This window comes from Equus caballus, chromosome 17 (assembly GCF_041296265.1).
Source record: "Equus caballus isolate H_3958 breed thoroughbred chromosome 17, TB-T2T, whole genome shotgun sequence".
Taxonomy (NCBI): domain Eukaryota; kingdom Metazoa; phylum Chordata; class Mammalia; order Perissodactyla; family Equidae; genus Equus; species Equus caballus.
In genome coordinates, this window is record NC_091700.1 from 95,100,594 (window position 1) to 95,127,798 (window position 27,205).

Genomic DNA, 27,205 nt, shown 5'->3' on the forward strand with positions numbered 1-27,205 from the left:
GGAATTTAAGACTTGACTTTATTCAGCAAAATCATTTATTTACACAATGGGGAATGCTGGTTTGATTTTGTCAATGAAATAAAAACAAACTGAACAGAGACAATACTGACTGTATATATATTTTGTATCACAGCTGACCAACTGTTTCCTTACCTGTATCAGGAACATCAAGAGCAACAGTATCTTGAGGACACTGGTTTAACAATACACCACATGGGTCCAGTAACACTCTGGGAGCTTCCAATGCAATTACCAACTTTTTCTTTTTTTATAAATATATAAAAAAACAAAAAGTCAGCAGAACCAGCATTATGATGTAATAAACAGAGTATAACTCTGAAGTCAGTGGGTCAGTAAAAACCTTATCAGACCATCCGTAGTTTACAAAGTGATCTGCTCTTCCTCAGACCACTAATACGGAATCCAAACAGGTGAAAAATATATCACTTTTAGAAGACAACAATGATCTGATAAGGATTTGACTTAATGAAAGTTAAGGGGGAAAAAAAGGAATTGCAGAGCATAGCCCCTATTAGAACAAGCTAACTTTCCAGATTTTCCAAATTAAAAAAACAAAAACAAAACAAAAAAAAACCACTTCAACATGAAGCTACCATACAAAGTTTTTCCATTTTTCTTTGTAAAAAGTTCAGAGTTTGCAATTTAATCCTGGGTTTTTAATGAGAAGGACAGTTTTGGCCTGGACTTCCCCTTGCCCAGGATAATTTTTTGTTCTTCTTTTTGTTGACGTTGTCGCTCTTGTTCTAGTTTCATCCTTTCCTCATGAATCTTTCTTTGTTCTTCAACAATTCTCAACTGTTCTTCAGCCTGAAAGTTAAAAGCAAAAATCAGAACTTTCTATGAATTTCATGTCTTCTATTAGTAGTATTTGGGAAATAAGGTGACAATTGGTAGTCAAATGTATGTTTAATAAAACTTGCCTAAGGTCACACAAAAAGTGACAGAAGAAAATATTAAGGAATTAGAAAGCACTCCTTATTAGTTATTCCTATATTTTCTAATTTTGTTTATGAAAAAATACATGAACACATTATAGGAAAGCACTTACATATTTTGAAAATGGAAAGAAATTTGTACAAATGTCTTGAGATCAAGTGTAGATTTTGTCCTATTACCTATTTTTGTCTGCACCTTCAGCGCATCAGATTAAAACTGTCATTATGAACCAAGGCATGGATTTATCCAGTCTATTATCTAGCAATTACTGTAACTAAATTTGTAACTAGAAAGGCATACATAAAATTATAGGAAAAATTCCTACTGGGGCTACATTATATTGTCAATACACAATCAAGAAACACTGAAGATCCCTTTCTCCAGAGAGGGAAAAACTCGGGAAACGTTTTTGACATGGGTGACTATAAAATGCTATCTGATAAATTTCAAGTGGACACTGGTATAATTAACTCCTGCAGGGCCTTCAACTCCTTCAGTCTCAAGCAACCAACTTCCTTCCTGTGTTCTCTATGTATTTCCCCTCTTTACTCATGGTCTCCTTCCTCATCAAGTCTCACTTTCCTCACTCCCAAAGATACCATGCCCACTTCCTTAATTCTCAGACGCAATTTTACTCCTCTCTCCCAGGGGACATTAAGCAATATGTGATGGTGATTTTGGTTGTCACAACTGAGGGGTGGCTCCTAGCATCTAGTGGGTAGAGGACAGGCAGGCTGCTAGACATCCTACAATGCACAGACAGCCCCCCACAACAAAGAATTATCTAACCCCAAATGTTAACAGTGCCAAGGCTGAGAAAACCTGCTGTTTTGAATTTTTAATCTCAGTTATCACTCAGTTGTCCTTCTTATGCTATCTGACCTTGATCTTAAAATATTCTCTGCATCTTTTGAATGCCTTCCTAGTTCCAAAGTTAAATTTTAAAGAGTCACTGCTTCCATCTTCATTATTCTACTGAAATTATTTTCTAGATGGTCAAAAACTAAAAATAAGTTTAGTGACCTTTCTCCTTATTCATTCTCCTGTTCACTTTAAAAAAATTTCTGTCCTCCCACAATTTTTTAATACAAAACACTAGGTTCAAATTACCAAGGTCTTCCACCTGATCAGTCCTGTCTGTCTCCACTGATAGGTTTTGGGAATAGTAAAATTCAATGTGACTAAATTATAGGGTTTACGGCAGAAGATAGGGAAGGTAATAGACTCTGATACGCAACATAAAATGCTTCAATTTTATCTTGTGGGTAGGAAAAACCCAACTTTTAAATAGGTAAGTAATACAAAAAGGTTTGTTTTACTTTAAGATACGGCGGCGGGGGGGCGGGGTGTAGACTAAAACATGGAAGACGGACAGCCGGGAAAATCCACTGAAATCAAGTAAAGTCAAAGATGAGGAAGAGCAGCATTAAAAATGGTGGGAATTTAGTAGGTAGGGAAGATGAAGAAAAAGAGTGGATTTTCATACATTTTTAAATTTCTGTAATCTCATAAGGTGGAAGATCCAACAGGGAGCTAAAATATACCTTCTCTCTCTCAGATCTTTTTCCTAAGGTATATTTCCACTGGACACCCACCTGGGAGACCTCTGGGTACTTTCAGCCCTTTCTACCTTCCCTTCTGCCATCTGTATTCTACAGCTTTATTTTATCTCCTCCCTCTTCCCCTGACACACCCAAATAGTCATCAAGTTTGTTAATTCTTTTATAGTCTCTCAGCTAGAGTTTCTTTTCCACTTCCACTGCAACCATACCAGTTCAGGGCCCCACATCTCTCTCAAATAGTTTCGTTTCCAGTCTCTGCCCTTCAATTCATCCTACACAATGCTGTTAATCTCACCTCTCTTGAGCACTGCTCTCTTCTGCCCTCAAACTTACAGTGATTTCCACTGTGTACAGAACAGGGCTTAACTTACTAAATTAGCATACTATTTAAGACTTTCTATAATCTGGTTCAATTTTGTTTCTACTTTTCTCTCTTAAATTTTCCTTCGTTTCTATCTTGCCTCCTCCTCCTCTCCTTTGCTCACATGCCATTCTTTCCTCCTACTCAAATCCTACCTACACATCAAAATCCATTTCAAATCACCACTCTTGCTTAGACATTCACTGATAATTACAACAGAATTATCTGCTTGTGATCATCTTTAGTGAATTCATATGCCAATTACTTTATCCACAGTTTTAACACATTATCACACAGCTTGGCATGTGCAAGTGAACCAAGGTAAAGACTCTAAGTGTCTGTGCATGTGCTTGGGAAACCCTTACCAACATAAACACCCAGACTCACTTTTCCCTAAGGTTCTAACTCAGCCCCTAAGAAATCAGATTAGAACCTTGGGGAGTGAAAGGTTTGAACAACACAACCTCAACCCACAAATCTAATTAAAATTACAGAAATAACATTTTTTTTAGCTTATCACATTAACAGAAATTCAAAAGTATAATACCAAATGCTATCTTACGAAGAGCACTTTGGCACTATCTTCCAAAACTACATCTTCATAATACTTTACCCAGCAATTTAACTTTCTGGAATTTATCCTATAAATATACTTGCCACATGAAAAATTGAATAAGGTTATTTATTGCAACATGGCTTGTAAAAGACTAGAAAAACCCAAATATTTGCCAATTTGGGACCATTAAATAAATTATGAAAGAGCTATAAAACAGAATACTATGTAGCTGTTAAGAAAACAAAACAGAAAGACAGGAATCCCTATATACTGAAATGGAAAAATCTCTAAGTCAGAAAAGCAAAGTATCAAATAGTATGTACTGTATCCGACTTTTATGCAAAAAAGAGAATAAAAATATACGTATTTGTATCTGCCTAAATATGCATTTTAAACTCTGGAAAACAAACCAAAAACATAAATAAATAGACCTTTTGGAGATGAGGATGGGAAGAAGGTGGATGGGAGAGAAAGGCAGAAGGACTTCACTGTTTATCTTTCTGAAAGAAAATTTAAATCATGTGATCACATCACCTATTCAAAAAATTAAAAGCAAACAAGATTTTCTTTTTGAGGAAGATTAGCCCTGAGCTAACTACTGACAATCCTCCTCTTTTTGCTGAGGAAGACTGGCCCTGAGCTAACCTCCATGCCCATCTTCCTCTACTTTATACGTGGGACACATACCACAGCATGGCTTGCCAAGTGGTGCCATGTCTACACCCAGGATCCGAACCAGTGAACCCCAGGCTGCCAAGAAGCGGAACATGTGAACTTAACTGCTGCGTCATCAGGCCAGCCCCAAGATTTTTAAAGTAAAATCCTTCATAGACACAAAATACTAATTCTACTACACTGAAATTACCTTTAGATTGGGTAAAGAAAAAGAAAAGTTTCAGTTTCACCCAAGTCTACAAATAAAGGATGTTAAGTGTGTATGTGTGTAGAGGGGGAGCTGTAATTTCTCAGGCACTATAGCTAACAGTGTTATCCCTAGTGCTAAGCATATTACAAGTACTTGATAATGCAAATAATTTTGAAAATGAATTGAGCAGGTGAATTTCCTGTCTTTACATACAAGTACTTGTATTTTGTTCTATTATAGCTTTAAACTAAGCATGAATGTTATTCAATTACACCGTAGTAAAACAAAAAAAAAAAAGTCAAGCAAAAACCAAAGCCATCTTTCATTTTAATATAGTGGCTCTCAAGTGACGTAAATTGGTTTTCTGCCCATCTATCTATAAGTGGTATGACCCTACACCTTACTTCCTAAGTATTCTAAACCCTCACCACCTGTTGCATCACCACCTGTTGCAGTAACTGCCTAACGTGCTGCTTCCTTCCTGATGATCCCCCTTGCCAGAGGACATCCATTGTTCCTGTCCCCTCTTCTCTTTCAAATTTATACAAAAGAAAGCATTATTCCCAATAGGGGGAGTGTATGTGCATGTGTATTTGTACAGATGAACAATACCAAACTCTCCTACAAGGATTACATGGTGGACGTCATGCAGGCCAAAGAGAAAGCCAACACTCACAATACTGGAGGCATTACAGGAGGGTGGGCCTCTCTAGACATTATATCCAGGACTCTGTGCTGTCTCATATAGGTGGCTTTCATTCCTGCACCCACTTGAGTGATTAATGAGATGAAATACACAAGAGCAAAATATACCACTACAGAAGGGTCTTTTTACCCCTCCCAGTTCTGTCCCAACACCCTTCACCCAGAAGTCCCACTGCCTTTTCCAAAATTGCTCTTTTCAGAGTGTTCTTCTTACATTGCCTATAATTTTACATCAAGGTGACCCTTAGCAGGAGTCTCTTTAGCAAACAGGGATACTGAAATCTACCTCTCTGTACTTGAGATACATATGAAATTTTACAGAATAAAAAGAATCCAAAGATAGAAATATCTTTTATTAGGAATGATTGTAGCAATGATAGGAAAGAATGAACGTTACAATTAGGAATCATGCCACTACTCAGAAATGTGGATTTCTGCATTTAACCTTCTGAGACACAGACACCTGTGCCACTCTGCCACTTGTAACTTTAATTCTTTGATTCATCTTCCCTTCCATAAGAAGCATAACGTATATCCCACTTTAGGCAAACAACAAATAAGAAACCGTTAAAAAAACAAATGTGATGTAATTAGTTCTGACCGTTAGCAAACTATACATTAAATTTTCTAAAGTTATTCTTACAGCAGGTTAAAAAACAACCCAGAAAGATTAAAAAAAAGCAATCCCCCCTACCCTCCAGGGGTCCATGGCAATTTAGTTATTCTGAGAGTTACCTCCTTAGAGTATATCATTACTGGATATCATTAGCTATCATCTAAAGAGAATTCATACCACCACCCACTTCCTCTAGCCCCTTTTTTTCTCATTTTAATTCCCCTTTTGTTATCTTTATAACCTTAAATATGTTTTTGAAACGTCAACATTAGATAACATCTCCTGAGATCCCACATAACCTTAAGTGGAAACAATTGTTTCAAGAAGGAACTGACTGGCGGTTGAGCTTGGTATGGAATGTTAGGTGCAAAACTCACTGCTCTCCAGGGCTCTGGAGAGACTGCTCTGCAATACTGTTAAAAGAGAGAGCTGGTGCCTTCAGGAGCTTATGATTCACGTCCTAAAATTAAAAAAAATATATACTCATCTAGACATGGTTCTTTTCATCTTTAATCTTTAACTCTGAATTCTCTTTTCTTTCAGGTGAGTTCTTTTGTCTTGGTCATTCACTCCTTTTTGTGGAAGTTGTCCTTAAACACCTGGTGATTCTTGCCTGTTAGCATGATTACATCAGGTCTTCACTGGTTCCTAAAACAGACTTTCTTTCCCTTCCTTTTTCCTCCTCTTCCCCTCTCACTTCACCCTTATCACTCACAAAGTTTATCTATTCTCTCGTTACAGTATTACTGCCACCATACCAATTCAAGCCCTCACTTTTTGACTGGCCTTCAGTGGCCTTCTTGTTTTCAGTCTCTATCCTTCAAGCAACCCTACACAATGTCAATACGTTAATGTCCGGAAAGTTTTTTTTTTTTTTAAAGATTTTATTTTTTCCTTTTTCTCCCCAAAGCCCCCCAGTACATAGTTGTATATTCTTCGTTGTGGGTCCTTCTAGTTGTAGCATGTGGGACGCTGCCTCAGCATGGTTTGATGAGCAGTGCCATGTCTGCGCCCAGGATTCGAACCAACGAAAACACTGGGCCGCCTGCAGCAGAGCGCGTGAACTTAACCACTCGGCCACGGGGCCAGCCCCCGTCCAGAAAGTTTTTTTAAATTGTTGCCCAGAATACATTAACATAATCTTAAGTCAGTTTTTTACCTTATCAACTAGGATCGAGTCTCTCACAGATTGAAAATCCTAACTTCCCCACCATTTCAAATTAAAATATTTAACTCACATGCACATTTGGTGCCATATCATATTTTTCTGTCTCTTAAAATGTGTAACCACATCACTATTAACTATCCTAAGTGCTGTGCTGTTTCAACTTATATAAGCTCACTCTACTATAAATGTCCCACTCTCTTTCAGGCTATGTTAATTTCCTAGACCGCTTTAACAAATTACCACAACCTGGACAGCTTAAAACAACAACAAAAGATTCTATTCTGGTGGTAAGAAGTCGAAATCGGTATCATTGAAACGAAATCAAGGTGTTGACAGGGCCACATTCCTTCTGGAGGCTCTAGGAAGGAATCTGTTCCTTGCCTCTTGCAGCTTCTGATAACTGCCAGGGTTTCTTGGTTTGCAAAACCATCACTCCAATCTTCAAGGCCAGTATCTTCAACTCTCTCCATTCTGTTTTCATATATCACTTTTTCCTTTATGAGTGGAGTCTGTTGACAGTCTGACAGCCTTTCATCATTATGTTCTCTCTGTCCCTTTCAGTACAAATCGGCAGTGTTTCTGCTAATATAACATCCTCAAAAACATTGTGGGTTTCCCATGTATGTCAGGATATTGGACAAGAGGGTCCTCCATAGATCTTTCCTGGATAATCTCATCTAATCCTGGCTTTTGCTAAAATGGCTGAGGAAACCTATGAGTACAGGTATAATCTCCTCAGCACTAGCAAAAGGTTGTCCAGTCATACCCTTGGCCTTCTTTCCAGAGAAAGTTTCTCTAACAGTGAATCTCCTAATTTTAGCATCTTCTGCAATCTAGATAGACTGGAATTTTCCCCAAACATCAAGTGCTTGTTTCTTTTTACTTATCAGTTCTTTCCTCAAATTTTCTCTTCTAGCATTTTACTATAAATAGCAAGAAGAAACCAGACAGCACCTTCAATACTTAGAACTACCTTCAGCTAATTATGCAAATCCACCACTAAGTTCTGCCTTCCACCTAACTGTATGACACAATTCATCTGGGTTTTCTACCACTCTATAACAAAGACCTCCCTTCCTCCAGTTTCCAATAACATGTTCTTCATTTGCTTCTGAGCTTTAACCAGAAGCACCTTTCAAGTCCATATTTCCACCAACAGTCTTTTAAAAGTAGTCTAGGCATTTTCTATCATGTGCCTCAACATTCTTCCAGCCTCTACCCACTGTCCAATTCCAAAACCATTTCCATATTTTTAGGTAACAAATTACCACAAATTTGGTAGCTCAAAACAACACAAAAGGGGCCGGCCCCGTGGCCAAGTGGTTAAGTTTGCGTGCTCCACTTTGGTAGCCCGGGCTTTTGCTGGTTTGGATCCTGGGTGTGGACAAAGCACCGCTCATCAGGTCATGCTGAGGCGTTGTCTCAAATACAGCACAACCAGAGGCACTCATAACCAGAATATACAACTATACTGGGGAACTTTGGGGAGAAGAAAAGAAAGGAAAAAAAACACTGGCAACAGATGTTAGCTCAGGTGCCCATCTCTAAAAAAACAAACAAACAACAACAACAACAACAACACAACACAAAATTAGAGGCTGGCCTGCAGGCGCAGTGGTTAGGTTCACACATTCTGCTTCAGTGGCCCAGGGTTCGTAGGTTCGGATCCCGGGTGTGGACCTATGCACTGCTTGTCAAGCCCTGCTGTGGCAGGTGTGCCACACATAAAGTAGAGGAAGATGGGTATGGATGTTAGCTATTAGCTCAGGGCCAGTCTTCCTCAGCAAAAAGAGGAAGATTGGCAACAGATGTTAGCTCAGGGCTAATCTTCCTCCAAAAAAAAAAAAACCCCACAAAATTATTCTGGAGGCCAGAAGTCTGAAATTGGTACCACTGGACCAATATCAAGGTATGGCAGGGCTGTGCTCCCACTGGAGGCTCCAGAGAAGAGTCTATTCCTTGCTTCTTCAAGCTCCTGGCGGCTGGCAGGATTGCCCTCTAAGCATATCACCCCAATCTTCAAGGCCAGTATCTTCGAATCTCTCTCTGCTCTGTCTTCAGCTTCTCCTGCGTGTGTTGTGTGGTATAATCTCTGCCTTCTTCTTATAAGGATGCATGTAATGGCATTTCGGGCACAGGGGATAATCCAGGATAAACTCCCCATCAAGATCCTTAACATAATCACATCTGCAAAGATCTTTTTTTTTTTTTTTGCCATATAAGGTAATATACACAGGTTCCAGGGATTAGAACGTGGATATCTTTTTTGGGGGGTGGGGGTATTTTTAAGCCTCCCACACAAACTCATTAAAAAATCCTTCCTTACATTTTCCTGAGAACTCTTTTCAGAGCTCTCTAATTGCAAAGTGAGATCTGATTTACTTTAAACTTAAGTAGAGGCGTCCCTCGGTATCAGTTGGGTAGTGGTTCAAGGACCCCACTCAGATACCAAAATCTGCAGATGCTCAAGCCTCTCAGTGAGCCCTCTGCATCCAAAGATGCAGAACCTATGGATACAGAGAGCCAACTAACTGTATGCGGAATACTTCATATATATTCAACTTTCAAACATGGTACTATTTTTTCATGTCTCAAACTGGTGAGGTTCAGTGTTACACCATGATTAACATGGTATATCTCCGTATTTGGCAAGGGGTAAGTGGAAAACTATTTCAATACTAAAGAGAGGAAATAGACTATAGATCTAGAACTTACAATTTGCATATATTTTAAAATTTCAAAGAACATCCCCCCAGTTAAAATTAACTTGTCCCTCTTATCAGCATGTTTATAATTTTATTACAAATTGTCAGTCTGATTCTTATTATAGTCTAGGTGTTTATACACAGATTAATTAACCAGATTCCATTTTACTACAATTTTCACCAGGGGATAGTTTGAGGGTCATTTTATCCTACTGACACAACCTCCTGGAAAAAAACCATTTTATTCCACAGCAGCAACTATCTCCATTCTTAGTCTGTTTCCCTTTCTAAATAAGTAAGAGTCATATACATTTCAGAATAATATCTGGGCTTCTCCCAAATACATCATAAAAAAACTATGTGAAGAAGAATTAAAAAAATTTTAAATACTATCTTTAACATTTTAAGGAAAATTAAAATTCTCCACTGTATTGACAAAAGCCTTTCAAATATTTGATAATAGTTGTGCATTGCCAATACTAACCCAAGAACTAGCAACCAATCTGCCAAAAAGACAAGTCAAGTCAAGCCAAGCCACATTAGGATTAATTCTTGTTTAATTTAATAAATCAACTATGTTTGTCAGTTAATATTTTCTGCCTCCTTATGGACAGACAAAATCAAATATCTTGATAAACAATTTGGAATTGGAATGAGCAAAAAATACCCTTGGTCTAGAGCACTTAACGTTATTTTCAGATATGAGAGCCCACATGGCTAAGCTAATGCATTCCTTATTATAGTCATTACTGGAACCAATCTTTGAATTCCTGCCATAAGGACCTACTTAAAAGTTAGTCAAAGTTTGGCTTAAATTTACTTTTTTTTACTAATTATTTTTATGAGATTGTAAGAGTGATATACATTACTTGTAGAAAATGTACAAACTAGATGAAAGTATAAAGGTACATATAAGTCTACTAATTAAAGAAAACTATTCTTAGCACTTCGGCATATTTTCCCATCTACTAAAATGTACAAATATACTTTTCAAATTAGCAGGATCATAATGTATATGTAAGTTTTGTATTTAGCTGTTTCTCCTGTATTATCAAATACTTTTGACTATAGAAAAATACACTGTATGCATGTGTTATAATTTATCTAAAAATCTGGGCAATTTTCACTATTCTAAATAACATGGAGAACATTTTTCCATGTAAATTTATTTGTACAGATTCAGTTTCCATGAGAGAAATTCTTAGAAGCAGAACTAATTTAAGGTTCCTGATATTTACTGATTTACTGTTATTTTCTAAAGTGGCCCTATCCATTTAAACTCCCAGGATCACCATACAAAAAAGTAGTCTCTTCCTACCACATCCTTGCCAACACTTGGTACTAATGAAATAAAAAAGAAGTTCTGTCTAATTTGGTATTTCTTATTGGAGAAAAAGAAAAGAGTGGGGCATTTCCTTGCTCTCCTACTGCAGTTGGAATACATCTTCAGGAATTTACCACAGTTACTTTTCATTCTGTGTGTGCAAATTACCTCTTTTACATTTCTCACTCAGTTTTTTTCTGTTAGGGAGTTGGTCTTCTTTATTGATTTGTAAGAGACACTGTATTAGTCTTTCACGGTTATGTTTAAGAAATCTCCCCCAGGGTACTTTCTCTTCCAACCTCTCTTTAACCAGCTTTCAAAACTTCATCTCCCATTAAATATCACACAAACTTCTTAGTACACATACAGCTGGACTACTACTACAACTTCTACCACTACTACAACTTTACCCACCATCCTGAGAGATCCCATACACTCTTGCCTTTATTCTAACTCTGCTTCCCAAAAGGCCTTTGCCCTGCTTCATTTCTTCACACTCTTATCCCTATCCTAAATTCAATTTCTAATTATCCATCAAGGCCCAGCTCAGCGACATCTCTTCCAGGAAGGTTCCTGGGCCACCCCAAGACAATTATGTCAATTATCTCACATTGTCCACATCACTTTCCAAATATTAACTTTTCTTGGAGTTGTCCTTGTCTCTAGCATTAACACATTCAATTCTTTAAAAGAACTTAATGTCTTGTCTTTTTCATTCATTCGGGGAGGAAGATTGCCCGAGCTAACATCTGTGCCAATCTTCCTCTATTTTGCATATGGGATGCCTCCACAGCACGGTTTGATGATCAGCGCGTAGGTGTGCACCCGGGATCTGAACCCACGAACCCCAGGTAGCTGAAGCAGAGCACGCAAACTTAACCACTAGGCCACTGGGCTGGCTCCTGTCTTGTCTATTTTTATCTCCAAATTGCTTTTTACACATAATAGTTTCTCAGTAAACATTACGTGAATAGTTGGCCCCTAAACTCGGCCCTTCTCTCTTCCTCCCTCACTTTCTATAAGCAAGGATACATCCTATTCTTCTTGCTTCATATAGAACAATGAACCTGTCCACATCTCTAGCATATTTGTTATGTCATGAAGCAAACAGAACTTTTAGTTCAAGATAAACTACCACTGCTGACATACCCAGGAAAGTCCCATGTTGTCTACAACAATCTATTATATTCCCCTTCCTTTCTCAAATATATATTATTTTAATGGGACTTTCAATACATTCCATGCAGTATTTCCTAATAAACGTGTATAAAGATTAAAGAACTGTGCTCAAAAGTGACAGGAAGAGGAAAGGAAAACACAAATGAAAGAAACCTCAAAATGTGCCTTGCATCTTTATACAGTAACATTTTTTTGTCTTCTCCTACATACTCCACTTCTCTGCAAGCCTGACTCCCAATAGAACCAAATAAAAATTAATTTTCTCCAACATCAACAATAATTTCTTATGCTTCCAACTTTATCAAACACAAGAAGCAAATGAGTTATGTCCAAATTCTTCCCAAATTTTTTCAAATTCAAGCTCCTTTTCCACTATCTTTTCAATGAAATTTTATTGGTTACATGCAGTCAGAATGGTGTCACCACAGCCCGTTAGATCAAACTCAAATGTTTTAGAACAGCGCTAGTCTAAGCATGGCCCATGAACCAGTGACAGTTCGCCAATTCTAACTGATCCCCCAAAAGACACAGAAAAACCGAGAATAAGTGTTCTAGAAGCTTTTACAGCAATTTGACCTCATTTTTCTAATAATTCACTTTAAAAGTATTTTGCAAAAGTAGAGGTCTGAGACAAACTGGGATTAAAAGACAAAAACAGCAACTGGCCAATTACCACCACTTGAGGAGCACTGTTCTAGAACATGCTTGCTAATCTTTTCCCAGTAATGCCACACAGAGTTTTATTTTTATGGCTCACGTGGGTAAACAAAGGCGGCTGCTAGAGAAATCTAAGGAGGCCAAGCTATCCCTAAGCACCCAGCCACCCCTCGGGTCAGAAGGGATCAAGATCTTGGCAGGGCACACCAAGTTGAGGAGTTTTGCTGTAGAAGTCATAATCTGGCATTCCAGGCCACCCACAAACTGAACTCACTATCCAATCTCTTATCACGTCCTAAGAGGATTCTATCCCACCTGCTTGGTAATTTTGCTTCAATGTTTTAAATACCAATTACACTGTTCCTCCCTTCTGGAAATATCCATGCCTTGCAAACCAGACTGTATTTACCCTTCAAAGTTCACACTCCAAAACTCAAATTAAGATTCACACTTTCTTACTTCCTCCTACCTGCACTGAGATTTTCTCCTTACATGGAATCAACTAAAAAACCATTATTACATACTTATTAATGAGCATGTAGTGATCTATCTTAAAATGACTCCTCATCCCGTTCTCTCTCATATCACTTTTTCTACCTAAGCAGATTTTAAGGTCTTTTCATTGGGAAAGCAGGATTAAGTCTTCCCTTTTTATTACGGACTTCACAATAACCAGAACAGGGATAACTAAGAATCCATTGTGTCAAGTTCATTAAGTTCCTTAGGATATTTGCAGTATCGACTCTTGTGTGGGGCACACTATCTTTTAAAAGACCATGCTCTAGAACCAGGTGCCCCACAGTTTTAACTGTTTACATTCTTATCAACTATAGGACACAATATTTATGGTCCTCCTTCACCCCTACTCTCAATGGGATCCACTGTTAATTACTTAGACCCTTCCAGATCTTTTTCTGTACCTTTATAAATACAGTCACAGAATTTTTTTTTCTAAACCATTTAACTGGAATGTACAATTTGCTTTTCTTCCTCAGTCAACAGTATGATTTAGTGGCAAATGTTTTCCTATGACTGTTTTATTCTCAACACGTTTCTAACCAGAGAAAGCTTTTCTAGATATCTAAAATCTAAAGAGGAGGCCAAGCTATCCCTAAAATCAAGAGTTCCTCTTCAGGCATGTCTTCATTCCTGGGCACTAAATACCACTAATCCCCCACTCATCCTAAGTAAATTTCCTTCCACCTCTGATTTATATTCTTACTTTTAAGAAGAATTCCTATATGCCACATACATGGGAAAAAGAAAGTTTTTCCTTGTACTGCCTAACTATCTCCTTTGTTTTTCAGATTCTTTATAACCATGGTCCTTTAATTCTACTTTTCTTCTTCACATACTGAGACTGCTTCAAAATATATTCACACTCATTAAATGAAAAAACCCTAAAACAACGAAAGTATTATTCCACTTTAAATGCTAGTTATTTGCTTAATAAAAACAAAACAGAATACAGAACAGTACTAAAAAATAGACTTGAAAGAAAAAATACAAGTGATACTGATTAACTTTTTTCTATTTTAAAAAGATTACCTCAATATTTGTACACTGGCTTGTTAAAATTTAAAAATTGCTGTGTTGCCTTTTACATCTCTGTATCATATTGTAATTATTTAAGTCTCTGTATTCCTTGCTAGATTATAAATTTAGAATAAGAAAAAGTATTTATTAATCTGGTACACTTATTATCAAATAAATGCTACCTACTTATTTCGTGTAATAATTGGTAAGAAGGCAACTAGTGCCAAGTGAAATGCTACATTTTAGTTGGTTTAAATACCTTCAAGCTTTTGTTTTTATTTGTTTTTTAGGCATAGGAGAAGTGTGAATGTGGTTAGCAAAGAAAACACTGGGGTGGAGGATGGTATAATTTCCCCCAGTAAAACTGCTTTAAACTACTGCAAATTCTGGAATTTTTTCCAGATTAATTAGAATTCCTGGATTGTCCCCAACTAGATTCCTCCGGAAGACAGCAGCTAAAACCTAGTCAATTATTCCTACCCTTGCCTCAAATCCCTTAAAATAACCCTGAAAACTCTAAAAGATAAGTGAACTATAGAGCACAAAATCATTCCATAAAATTAGAAAAAAATAAAGCAATACAAAATATTTTTCACATATGCCTTCCACATACCAGTTTGGCTTGTGCTTCTGCAATTTTTCGGTTATTCTCTTCCAGTATTCGCTCTAGCTCCTCACGTTTTGCACGTTCTTCCTCCTAAAGGGGAGGACATGTTAAGATGTTAGAAAAATAAAATGTTTACTTTTACTGATAAATCTTTACTAATCTTCCTCTGAACTCTTTTGATCTGACTTACAGGGTAGCTTTACAGCTACCTTCTGTCTGACAAACGATAAACTGTGCAGCCACTAAAATTTGTTTCTAGCACTAAATTTAAATCATCCCTCCCAGTCCAAACAGCAACCGACTAATCCCTCCCTAATGATAGTTTCCTGGTAATTATTACTAATACTTTAATATCACACAAATCAACAAGGACAACTACAAACTGGATAGTATTTACCAAATTAAAAAAATAATATATAAAATATAAATAAAGTGAATATTTGTCTCACCAATTATGTATACCTACGTATTCTTTACCTATACTCCTTTAATCAGCATTAAAAGTTGAATATTTACTGTCTTGTCCAGTGTCCTGCAGAGTGTGCTCCTCGGCTGCCATACGCGCCAGCTTCCTCTTTAAAATGATTTGTACTGTTAGCTTGGCAATACCTGCATCAGCAGCTCAACCATTTATAAAGAAACAACATACAAGGAAGGCTGAGCTGAGGAATGCAGATGTTTATGGTAAGAAGGAACAAAAAATGTAATTCATCATTCCTAAGGCAAACAATTAATAAGAAAAATACATTTACTGTTAGTGAAAAATACAAATGGTAATCCATACTTCATGGAACTAAGGGCTTCTTCCATGGGGAAAATGGACTTAACATTCAGATGTTGACAATTTCTAAAGGCAGCTTATCTTGTCATCTACAGTCTGAACTGAAATTCAGGAATCCAGGGGGTGCATGGTCAGGAAATAAAACTCTGTCATTTATTTTTCTTGGAGAATTTAATGAGATTTTATAATGCAAACTATATGAAGATTGCTTGATGGTTTGGGCAGTGTTCAGATCACAGCATACATATTCAAATGATTTTAATATTTGGAAAAGACTGTCAGAGGGTTGTGTCCGTGTAAAAAAAAATTGTTAACATGAAACAAAAAGCAAATGAAGAGAAAAAAATCTTCCTATGATTAATAACTCGCTACAAGACAGCACCATTACTCCAAAAATATCTTCATTAAAAGCACTGATATAAAAATTTCATACATTCAATTGCACAGTCTATGATATCCACCAAATATAGACATGTATATCTAGTTAAAGACAGCACAAGGGAAAATGCATTTGAAAAGCTAAGCTAAACAGACAGATTTAATGATGTCAACTTGTCCACCATAATGCCAAGATTAAAAATGACGACATATATTTTTGAATCAAATACTTAACTTTAAGAAAATATAATTACAGCATTTCCTATGGCACACACCAATGGAATTCATATTCATTATGCAAACTATGTTGAGGGACACTCAATGCTATAAAGTAATTTGCCTTGAGTGTTTCAGTGACTTTCAACAAGTTTTAGGATCCTGGAGTAATTAGTGCAAATAAGCCATGAAGCTTCAGTAGCAAATTACTGTCTCACAGAAAGACATTTTCAACTTCTGCTCCAGCTGCTGATAAAACAAATCATGTGTTTAGCTTGACTCCAGACAAGGACAACCTGTTCCTTCATAACTCTCTAGAGAAAAAAAGGAGTTGTTAGTAGATACTAAAAAAGTGGATGAATAATCTGGACATTTTTCCTAAAAAGATTTCTTAAAACACATTAGGAAAATGGAGGGCCTTATGATCAGAATGCTAGAATTAGTCCATTGTGTTGAGCACGATTTGGGGTAGGGGGTGAGGGATAAAAGGAAAAAAAAGAAGAGCAAGAAAACCTATTTATCAAAAGCAGGTGCTGTCACTCAATGTTAGGCCCTGCTCTTTTTAATCTGACTGAAGGCAAAAAGCCTCTCACAGTCTAGGTAATAAGAGTGATAAACAGAAAAGAAGAATACACAACCACAGGTGGATTTTTAACCTTTTCCCTTTACCACTCCCTGTCTCCCCCCACCCTCCCACAAAAGAATGTAAGTCCTGCAGCCATGGCAAAAGTTTCAAACACTTCTCAAATATGTAAGCCAGTTCCGTTAAATCAAAAAGTATCCTTGAATACGTTTTATGAAAATAACTTTTAAATGTCAGTCAGCACTTCTGAATAGGCTAAAAGATTAACTTTCGCAGCAATGTTAAGTTTAGATGAGAAAGGAATTAGTCTGTATTCCATCTCTTTCTGAACTGAGCAGGAGGCACACCCAACACTGAAAGTTTTGCCATGGACTGTCTCTACTTTCCAAACGACCGAGCGTTACCTCTCTGGCTTTTTGTGCTGCAAGCTCAGCTTGTCTCTGTCGCTCGAGTTCTTCGAGCAACTGCTTTTCCATGATGCGCTTGGCTTCCTCCACCCTTCGGAGAACTTCTCGTTCAATTTCATCCTTCCTTTTCTCTAATTCTTCTTCTACTCTTTTTGCCACCAATTCTTCTACTCTTCGTGCTGTTTCTTCTTCGATGAGTTTTTCTTCTATTTCCTGCTGCCGACTAGCAAACAAAGTGGAAAAAATGACTTAGATAATACAAGAAATAAACCTAAGAATCGAAATAAAACTAGTTAAAAGCCTGTAAACACTAAGCCTGATTATATATTTCTAAGAGTTTACTATTCATTTTAACGTAACATTCAAGTAAATGACAGATACCAAGATGTTAAGTGATACAGAAATTCAAATAAATATAAAACAGACATTCAAATAAATATAAAACCATGTGTTTTTTTTCCTATCACTTTCTAAATACAAAAAGACTAGTACATACAAAGAGCCTAATTCATTAGTTTTACTTTAGGAACTATAAATATGAAACAGGAAATCCACTTTTGCTATCAACTTTATAATGAAAGAACAAGCTGGTAAATAGAGAGATGTACTCATCTGCCATTCCACTTCGCCTAAGAGCTGAGTTACAGAGAAGTCAGGAGAAACTATTACATAGCAAGCAGTTTAGACCAGCTAAATCCCTTCTCCCCCACACCCCGCCAAGCAAAGTCAGAATAAATACAGATTCAGACTGCTAAGGCAATAGTAGTGTAGCTTTTAGTGAAAATACAGACCAACTTATTGAGGTTCTGAATTTTATACCCTTTACGGTACCTTCTTTCTTTTGTTAACTGATTTTCAATTAAAAGCTCTTCTAGAGATGGCAAAGTGGAAGGAAATATTTTTATTATCAGTTCTATTAAAAAGTTCAATGAAGCATGATACTGTTTTAATTATTTTAATTCCATTTAGATATTATAAACCAGATTATTTACTCAAAGTGAAATTCTGTGAAAATACTGATATTTATCAAGGCACTAGAGTGGAAACCCCAGTCATTTTACACCACTGATATTCAATATGATAGCTGCTAGTCACATGTGTCTAGTCTGAACTGAAGATTAGTATGAAGAAAATACATTAAAAATTTTAAATATTTTTATTTGATTATATGTTAAAATGATAACATTTTGAGATAGATTGGGACTATATTAAATTAATTTCACTAGGTTCTTTTTAATGTTGCTACTAGAAAATTTTTAATTACATCGCTGGCTCACATATTTTTATTGAACAACACTATTTGAGATAATAATTTGTGTTGAATGAATGAATTCAGAGGCTTGAGAAGTGTATCTAAATCCTAAGAGGCGAATTTATTAATGCTTCAACTTTCTCACAATCCACAAAATTAAATACAACCTGTATCCTTTATATCTTTTGATGACTCATATATACGTGTCAGACAGTCATTTAATTTTTCTGTTTAGTAAAGACTTTATAGCTTTTAAGTGATCTTTAAACACCCCAATCCACTTCAATTCAACTCTATTTTAGGGAGTGACTCAATTCTCACTCAAGTGCTTTCATTCTCAACTCCTGTGACTTATTCACAGTGCTACCATAACTAACACCAATGTATCTTTAACATTCTGATGCATTTCAGTTTCTGCATTTATAATCTCTACATTTTTCTGTTAAGGAGGTAGTAGCTACTTGAGAAAGCATAATTTCTTTTAGGTTCTAGATATTTGCAATACCCATTCTGAAGACTCTGTTGCTTCATACCTATCTCCTCCCCAACACAAAATTATTGATGTCTTTTATTTAAAAAAAAAAAAAAGATATGAAAGTCTAACACACATATTCTAAATATACTGCTTTTCTTTTTTAACTTCCAATAACATTTAGTATTATGGTAGTTTCAATAAGCTTCTATCTATAAGCAGCTCAGTAAAAGAGAAGAGATACCTACCTCAACACTAAAAATGAATTGCCACGGATATCTAAAGAAAATCAGGTAGCAATTTCAATGGAAATTATACCTCCAATACAAAAATTTTGTTTCTCTAGTTCATCCAAAGAGAAAGAAATGAGAGAAAACAAGTAAGGTTGACAATTGCTGAACGTGGATGATGGGAATATTAGGATTATAACAATCTCTCTGTTTTTGCATACATTGGAAAGTTTTCATAATACAAAGTTTCAAAAGTATATACACCCACACACACACTTTTGCTAGTTGGTTCTTATGAAATTAGAAACCTAAAAAGAAACTTTATTTTAAAATTTCAAAAATGGTACCATTCAACTATTAAAAGGACTATGTGAACAGTTCCAATTAAAACTTTCCACACAAAGTAAAAAAGAGGGAAAAGAATAGGATAAAGCTTTAGGTTAGCTTAACAATAGAAACAGTTCCAAACTAACAGGGATTTGGGAAAGGTGGAAGAGACTTGATACATGTTCAGGTTTTTGTCAAGCAGTCCCTAATAGTTATAGCACAATGACTAATAGGGCCACATTTCCATAGATTTGGTCAGTAAGCAGAAAACGAGCGTAAATAAACTCAGTTTATTACTTACAACAAATGCCAGATCCACATGGTATGAGCTCCCACTCTGCTCTCTGCTCCCACTGATGGACACCAAACCAGCTGGGCCAGGGACGGGCAGTGCAGGCACAGGTGGTGGGCTGCTCTGCGGCTAAGGAACCAATTCTAACTACAGCTCAGTAGTTTTGTAGCCCGAAGGAGAGAGCAAGTGGAAAGTCCCAAGCTCAACTGAAACCGGAAGGATGAAAAATGGCCTAGCAGAGTTTTTCACAAGGCTGCTTATCTCCCTTTGTTCCTGGAGGAACCACAGGGCATCCCACCACAACTGTAATTAAGCCTTGCTGCTGTGTCCTACGTGGAGACAGGCATGGTGAGGGCGCCACAGCAGCTGTGTCCTACGTGGAAACAGGCATGGTGAGGGCGCCACAGGAGAACCGTTCCCCTACAAGTATTATCAAGAATATAATTTCTGTTGTTGCTATTATTCTTGGTCAGGTTAAAACTGCTACCTTGGTAATCAGAAAGAATTTTAAAATCAGTTTTTAGATCCAGTGTTGAAAACGTCAAAGCCCAATATTGCTTTAATTCCCCTCCCCACACACACTGAATTCAGAAAACCAATGGGCACCTGTACAACCGAATTAAGCATGAGTTCATCTTTATTGATGATAAATTCATTATCAGAATCAATGATAAAGCAGCTGTTAGGCTAACTTTCATAAAAGGCACTGAAACTTTACTGAAAACAAAAATAAAACCACAAACACTTTTGGTCATTAATATCTTACAAAAGATGTATCATCTAATATCACTGCCTATCCATTCCTTAAAACTTTTGCCATAGGAGGTACCACTCTCTTGATGTTCTTTGATCTCTAATCTTTTCCTCAGGCTCTTCTGCTGAATCCATTCGCTTGCCAAGAAACTGTGCCACTGATGAAAGGGTAGAATCAAAATCTTCAAGTTTTTCAATGGAAATGGTATAACATTAGGTCCCCATTTTCTCCATGCTCTCAGCTATTTGCTTGTGACACTAGTCACAATCAACTCTAAAATGGCAACTATTAAAACAAAACAGCAAGAGCCCAGCAATACAGCACTATTAAATGAGTATCACTTTGTACAGAGCAACTGGCACTATTATTTTTAAATGTCTTCAAAATGTATGAAGTCAACCCCAGGAGCTTACTTCCAGGAATCACTTCATATTATTAGCAAACGGCATTTACTCAGTACAGTACTGAAGAGGTACCAAATATTGCGCCAAGAGCTTCATACACCACGTCATCATTTGCATTTCTGTGGCTAAGCAGTTTATAGCTGGGCTCTGGCTCACTCCATGTTGCTGAGAGGTGAATTAACCTAGGTAGACTCCAAAGCTAATGACCTTAAGTTGTCTACTACCCTACACTGATTCTCCAGGACCAGTGTGAGAGGCAAAGCCATGCACAAAGATTTAAGCACCAAAATGACTATTTTAAAAACTCATAAAATTCTTATCCTCAGCTAGATTTTATGCCCTAATGTTGTCTCAAAACCCTAACCTCCTCTCCCTGAAATACACAGTTCCATATACTGAATTTGTTCATAAAAGCTGCTCTTTGCTCTCACAATGAGCTTTTCATTCTTCTAAGAATCACTCATATAGATTGTAGCTGGTTTAGATACTCTAATTCAGAAGGCTCTTGATCTGTCATGCAGTTGAACGCTTAAGTATGTTTCAACCTTGATACCACAGGCTATAGCAAGTTACTACGCCGTTGACCTTTCCCTGATTTACTCCAAGTCATTTTCAGTTGCTCATTTTTTCAACAGCTAATAAACAAACATAAAGCATCTCAAAAGAATACATATGAAAATGATAATAAGGGTGCAGGGGAGGGAAGAGAGAGAAAAAAACTGAATGGCTGGGACACAGGGAGGAGACAGAAAACAACTGATCTGAATTTTGAACCGTGAATTAGCTAGTCAAAAATGAGAAAAAAAATATTTTTTTTGAGGAAGATTAGCCCTGAGCTAACATCTGCTGCCAATCCTCCTCTTTTTGCGGAGGAAGGCTGGCCCTGAGCTAACATTTGTGTCCATCTTCCTCTACTTTATATGTGGGACGCCTACCACAGCATGGCTTGCCATGTGGCGCCATGTCCGCACCCGGGACCCGAACCTGCGAACCCCGGGCCAGCAAAGCAGAACGTGCACACTTAACCGCTGAGCCACTGGCTGGCCCCACAATTTTTTTTAAGATTTGCACCTGAGCTAACAACTATTGCCAATCTTTTCTTTTTTTCTGCTTTTTCTCCCCAAATCCCCCCAGTACATAGTTGTATATTTTAGTTGTGGGTCCTTCTAGTTGTGGCATGTGGGACACCGCCTCAGCGTGGCCTGATGATGGTGCCATGTCCGCGCCAAGGATCCGAACCAGGGAAACCCTGGGCCACCAAAGTGGAGCACGTGAACTCGACCAGTCAGCCACAGGGCTGGCCGGAAGAAAAAAATTTTTTAAGGTCTGCCTTTTACTACATTGTAAGATCACTTCTTAAATTCACCAAGTTCAATCTGGATGTATATAAACTATGTTAAAAACATTATTTATTGAGGTCCATTATATGCCAAGCACAGTCCAGATACTTTAATGCACTGCTTCTAATCTTCACAATAAGCAAGACAGTTACCTCCATTTCACAGATAAGAAATCAAACTCACGGGTAGGCAATTTATTCAAGGCCTCAGAACTGTAAATGGCAAGGCAACCTCGTTTCCAATCTTACCAGACTTTCTAACTGGTTAAGCCCAACAGTAGATTCTAATTTTCCTGTCTCTCTCCATTTCACATTGGACCTCTAGACACTGTGCATTCTTCTGGTACCCCTTACTTTGCTTCCACCACGTACTTGTCGTCCTCTGTCCAACTGTAAATACAAAGACCCCCTTAGGTTCTTTCAGGCCATGAACTAATTGCTCTTCTCCCTCCATACTCTTCTTGGGTCATTCTATCTACTCTTAAGGTTTCCCCCAGGCTTCACTCCCCTGTATCAACCTTGGATAAACTCACGATATCCAAAAATTAGTGCCCACAGCCCAAGTGCCAAGAGGAAACTCCCCTTGATTTTTCCCTCTTCTCTATCCATCAGACTTCTGACATTTTAACCAGTGTCTGACACACAGTAGTTAAACATTTGGTGGCTGAGATGCAATAGCCACAATATAAACTTGAAAGCCAACATCAATGCTTTCTTTCTCTTAGTTTCACATCCAACTATTTGCCCTAAATGTTTCTTAAATCTTTCTCATTTTCCATTCCAACAACTACTCCCTCACTACTCCTCTGTAGACTTATTGTAATTAGTTCCTATCCTATACAACAGTCAGTGATCTGTTTGGGAAGAAAAAAAAAAAAAGCCCCATGCCATTTGCCTGCTTAAAACCTTTCCTGTATCTAAGATGAAACCCAAGCTCTTTAATACAGCATACAAGATTCGTCCCATGATTTCCAGCCTTCTATTTACCTCTCCAGTCACTCCATGACTTTAGTACTTACAGAACATTCTGTTCCAGTCAACATTCACCTTTGTACTCCACTTGAAGACCATTCTGTCCCTCTCCCTTTATTTTGGCAGGGGTGGAGGAGACTCTCTCTTTTGGTCACATGCATCCTCCCATGCCTAGCCTGACAGTCTTGGATTTTTATCCGCCACTCATTCCTTCCTAGATCTCATGTGTTTACCCATCTAGAATGCTTCCTTTCTACAGGTACATCACCATCACAGGATTCACCACACTGCATTATTAACTACCTATCTGTCTTCAAGCTAGATCAAGATCTTAGAGAGGGGTCAATCATCTTACATAAATCCTCAATAAATATTAATTGAATGAATGAACTAACCATCACAGAGTTGGAGACAGACAACTACTTCTGCCCATTCCCAAGGCTCCAAAACCTAGGTCTTTCCATTGTTTCCTTCGCATTATTTCCAAGGCATTAGACCATATTAAGTAGTGTCTACTGCATGGTATCCAGGTGGCTGCTAGCTCTGCCCCCTCCTCCCTTCATAAATGTTAATGGTAGTTTGGTTCTTCTATCAACTTGGAACTATACAGCTGCTCTATTTTCTCATTTCATCCCTAGATTTCTTGTCTGCTATTCATGTGTAGCTTGCTAAATGCTTCTCTCTGCATACCAAGTTTCCTTCCACTTTTCCTACGAGTCTTAGCTTTTCAGTGAAATAACAACTCTTTGCTCTTTAGAGGTCTTCTTTATTTTCACATGCGAAAATTATCTCAGAGACGTCCTAGGTAATTTTTTAAACGTACATCTGTTGATAGTTATTTGAGAGCCATATCTTTACAGTTAAGGATCTCGTTCCAGACCAAAAAACTGGGTTCTATATAATCAACGTTTGTTGTGAAACAATTACTTGTAATTGGTTTTTAAATACATACATGTATATCACTGACAGTTCTAAGAAGTAAAGAAAAAATGAAAGCATGGTGCATGTTTTAAAGGAATGCAGCCAAATAGCTCTCCAGGTACTGCTTCCTCTGTAATATTATAGTTAGTGCTCCGGTCCCCTACCTCTTAATAACTTTGCTTTTAGAAACAAGCTCTGATGGAAAACCTATATAACACAAATGCAAATGTAGAAAAATTTAAAACTCCTAGACAATTCAGTACACAGAAATTTCTCTCAGAAAAATTCTAAATTCACTAACTTTCCTGCCTCACGAGCACTTTCTAAACATGCACTGAAGAAGTGAGGAAGGTGGCTGGCTAAACAGGGAGGGTTAGCACATCTGTCTAACCTTAGCTTTCAACACGGCTTTGGAAAATGAATATCCAGAGCATCAGAGTACCATGGCCTTAAACCAAAACAACACCCTACATTTTAAACCCAAAAGTTCACTAACTTGGGATTATTTGTACCTACTCTTAGATCCAAAGATACTTGAGAAGTGACACTTTTTCAGAAGTAAATTTTACCCAAACGGTACTTCAAATTAGGAACCTTACTGTGACTCTGATTTTCCCTACATAAAAGTTCTGTATGTGAGCAATGCAAAAATAAAAGCAAATAGTCAAGTGCCTTCTAAACAGTAAGCACACTACAAGGGGAAACAACAGAATTGCACCGGTTTTCTACGGAGAAATGTAAACCAAAATTAATAAAAAGCACAAAGAGAATAGGCTCTGATTAGCATGGCAGTTATGCAGTTGAATTCAAACGTCAAAATTCATCGTACTGTTCACTTAATGTTTACGCATTTCGTTTTTACACCTCAAAACCCAACAGAAACAAAAACCGAGTAGTCCCGAGAAACGTGATGGCGACATCTTTAACAAGGCAAATACGCCAAAGTAAAACGCATTTTTCTGGGGTGTACTGTTGGACACCTAACGCGTCTTACTCCCGAGAAGCCCTGTCCCTAATTTAAGCCGCAATACTCCAGCGCTCTAGCCAGCTGCGATTTGCACCCCACGGCTTAACTGCTTTCTGCTCTTCTCCAGCGGGCCAGCAAACGCTCACCATCCACATCTTCAGCATAGCCGATAGCTCCGACCGACGCAGCCCAACCCCGCTCGGAACTCCACCCCCTGCTTCCGGCACTCTCCTCCTCTCTCGCGCCAAAATCGCTTTCTCGGCTCTAGGCCTTTCCTGCAGGAGCCCCGCTATTTTACCTTCCCAGCCAGCTCATGGGACTGTCCTGCCCCAGACTTTCCACGTGCCAGGGCTGCAGCCTCTCGGGCCGGCTCCTGCGACCCCTCCAACTCCCCTTCTCGCGGCCCCCAAAGCCCGAGCCCCCTCTCTCCCCGCCTCGAGCTCCGCCTTCTCCCACTGCCCCCCGTCTCCCACTCCCCAGCCCCCCGTCTCCCACTCGCCACCCGAGCCCCGCCACCTCCCATCGCCCTGCCCCTCCCCCCGCGGGCGCTCACATTTTTCGCTGCCGCTCGAACTCGGCTTTCTTCTCCTCCTCCTCTCGCTTCTGCTTCTCGTCCAGGCTGCTGCGCTTGCTCACCGTGCGCCCGAAGATGTCGATGCGGTCGGGCGGAGACGAGGCGCGCTCCCGGTCCCGCTCGCGCCGGGACACGGCCGTGTTGGTGGAGCGCGAGCGGGACCGCGACTCCCGCCGCCGGTTCCGCTTACTTTCCCGGGATTTGGAGCGCTTGCGCACACGCTCCTTGTCCCGGGACCGCGACCGGGACCGGCTCCGCTTCTTGTTGTGTTTGCTGCTCTTGGTGTGCTTGGAGCGGGACGAGCTCCGGCTCCGAGACCGGCCCATCCTTCCGGGCGACGCTGTGACTAACCGCTGGCCTCGGGCCCCTCACGCGCCCAGCTGCCCTCGCCTCCGCCTCCGGACGCGGGCTGGCCGTCCTGTCGAGGCCGGGGACAGGACGGCTGTCAGCCAGCTGACTTTCTACTGCTCCCTGAGGTCGACGGCCGCCACGAAGGCCGCCTCCAACGACAAGGCCGCAACAGCAGGAGTTGCTAAGATGGCAGCCGCGGCTGCACCGGCCGCCCTTCCCACAATGCCCCGCGCTGAACGCGCCGTCGCGCGAGCCCCGCCCCTTGCCGATTGTTACCGAAGGCGAGGCGAACGTTTCCGAGCGCGCTCGGCTTCTTCCGCCAGCTCCCGCGACGCCGCCGCCTGGCGCGCGAGAGCCAGAGTCCTTCTCGTGTGCTTTAGGCGCTTTTGCTTTCTGTAAATTGCCAACATCGTAAGGATGAACCTGTCCACGTTTGGGTGCGAATGAAGTCATGCCTCGGCACGAACTGACTGCATTATTTTCGAGGCGCTGGTTTTGTCAGGTAGCCCCGAATTGTGTCAGAGTGACCCTGGGCAGATCACTTGCCTCCCTGAGCGGAGCTTCCTCATTTGTGCAATGGAGATAACTGCGCGAGGTGGTTGGGAGACTTACAGGAGATAAAGTGTGCAGCAGGCTTTGATCAGTGGAAGCCAGTGTTTAATGCAGGGCTTCATGGGCCAGGCATTGTTCTACATGCTTTGCATTTGTTAACGCGTTCGGTTCTCGTTTTTAGGATGGGGACGCTGAGGTCCGGGGGGTGAAGAAGTTGCCCGGGTCACACAGCTAGCACGTGGTAGAGCAGGGCTGTGTACCTATGGTGCAAAGCCCTTGCACATAAACAGTAAACCCCACTAAGCCCTAGCCAGGAAAGCTATGTTCCTATGTGATACCACAGTGTGACTATCGCGCCGCAGAAAGGGGCGACATTACTATTCACAGATGATAGGAAACCTTGAAAAGCTCGGTGCCTCAATTTTTAAAACTGAGTTCAGCAAAAGACTTAAGAGAGGGAAGTAGAAGAAAATTAGAAATTTTCCCTTTGAACAAGCAATAACCTATTAAAAGTGAAGTATTAAAAAGATTTTGTCCACAATGACAACAAAAACTATAAAATACTTAGGAATAAACTTTAACAAGTTACAAAGTCCTGATAAGGGAATCCCTCAACCTTTGCTGAGAGGCAGAAA

The 27,205-nt window shown here is 39.1% G+C and overlaps 1 protein-coding gene across 2 annotated transcripts; it reads right to left on the reverse strand.

Moving 5' to 3' along the window:
• Nucleotides 1-26,264, reverse strand: ARGLU1 (arginine and glutamate rich 1). 2 transcript variants are annotated; one of them, XR_011428085.1, is made up of 4 exons: nt 25,647-26,264; nt 15,315-17,386; nt 14,805-14,888; nt 1-828 (listed from the first exon to the last, which is right to left on the reverse strand). XR_011428085.1 is itself a non-coding variant. In XM_001493829.5 (4 exons), exons 1-4 carry the CDS (start codon nt 25,991-25,993, stop codon nt 664-666), a joined length of 822 nt encoding a protein of 273 aa, XP_001493879.1. In that variant the 5' UTR covers nt 25,994-26,264; the 3' UTR covers nt 1-663. The 2 variants fall into 2 exon arrangements, 1 of the variants encoding a protein (XP_001493879.1); XM_001493829.5 differs by having other exon boundaries at nt 17,161-17,386.
• Between the last annotated feature and the right edge of the window lie 941 nt (nt 26,265-27,205).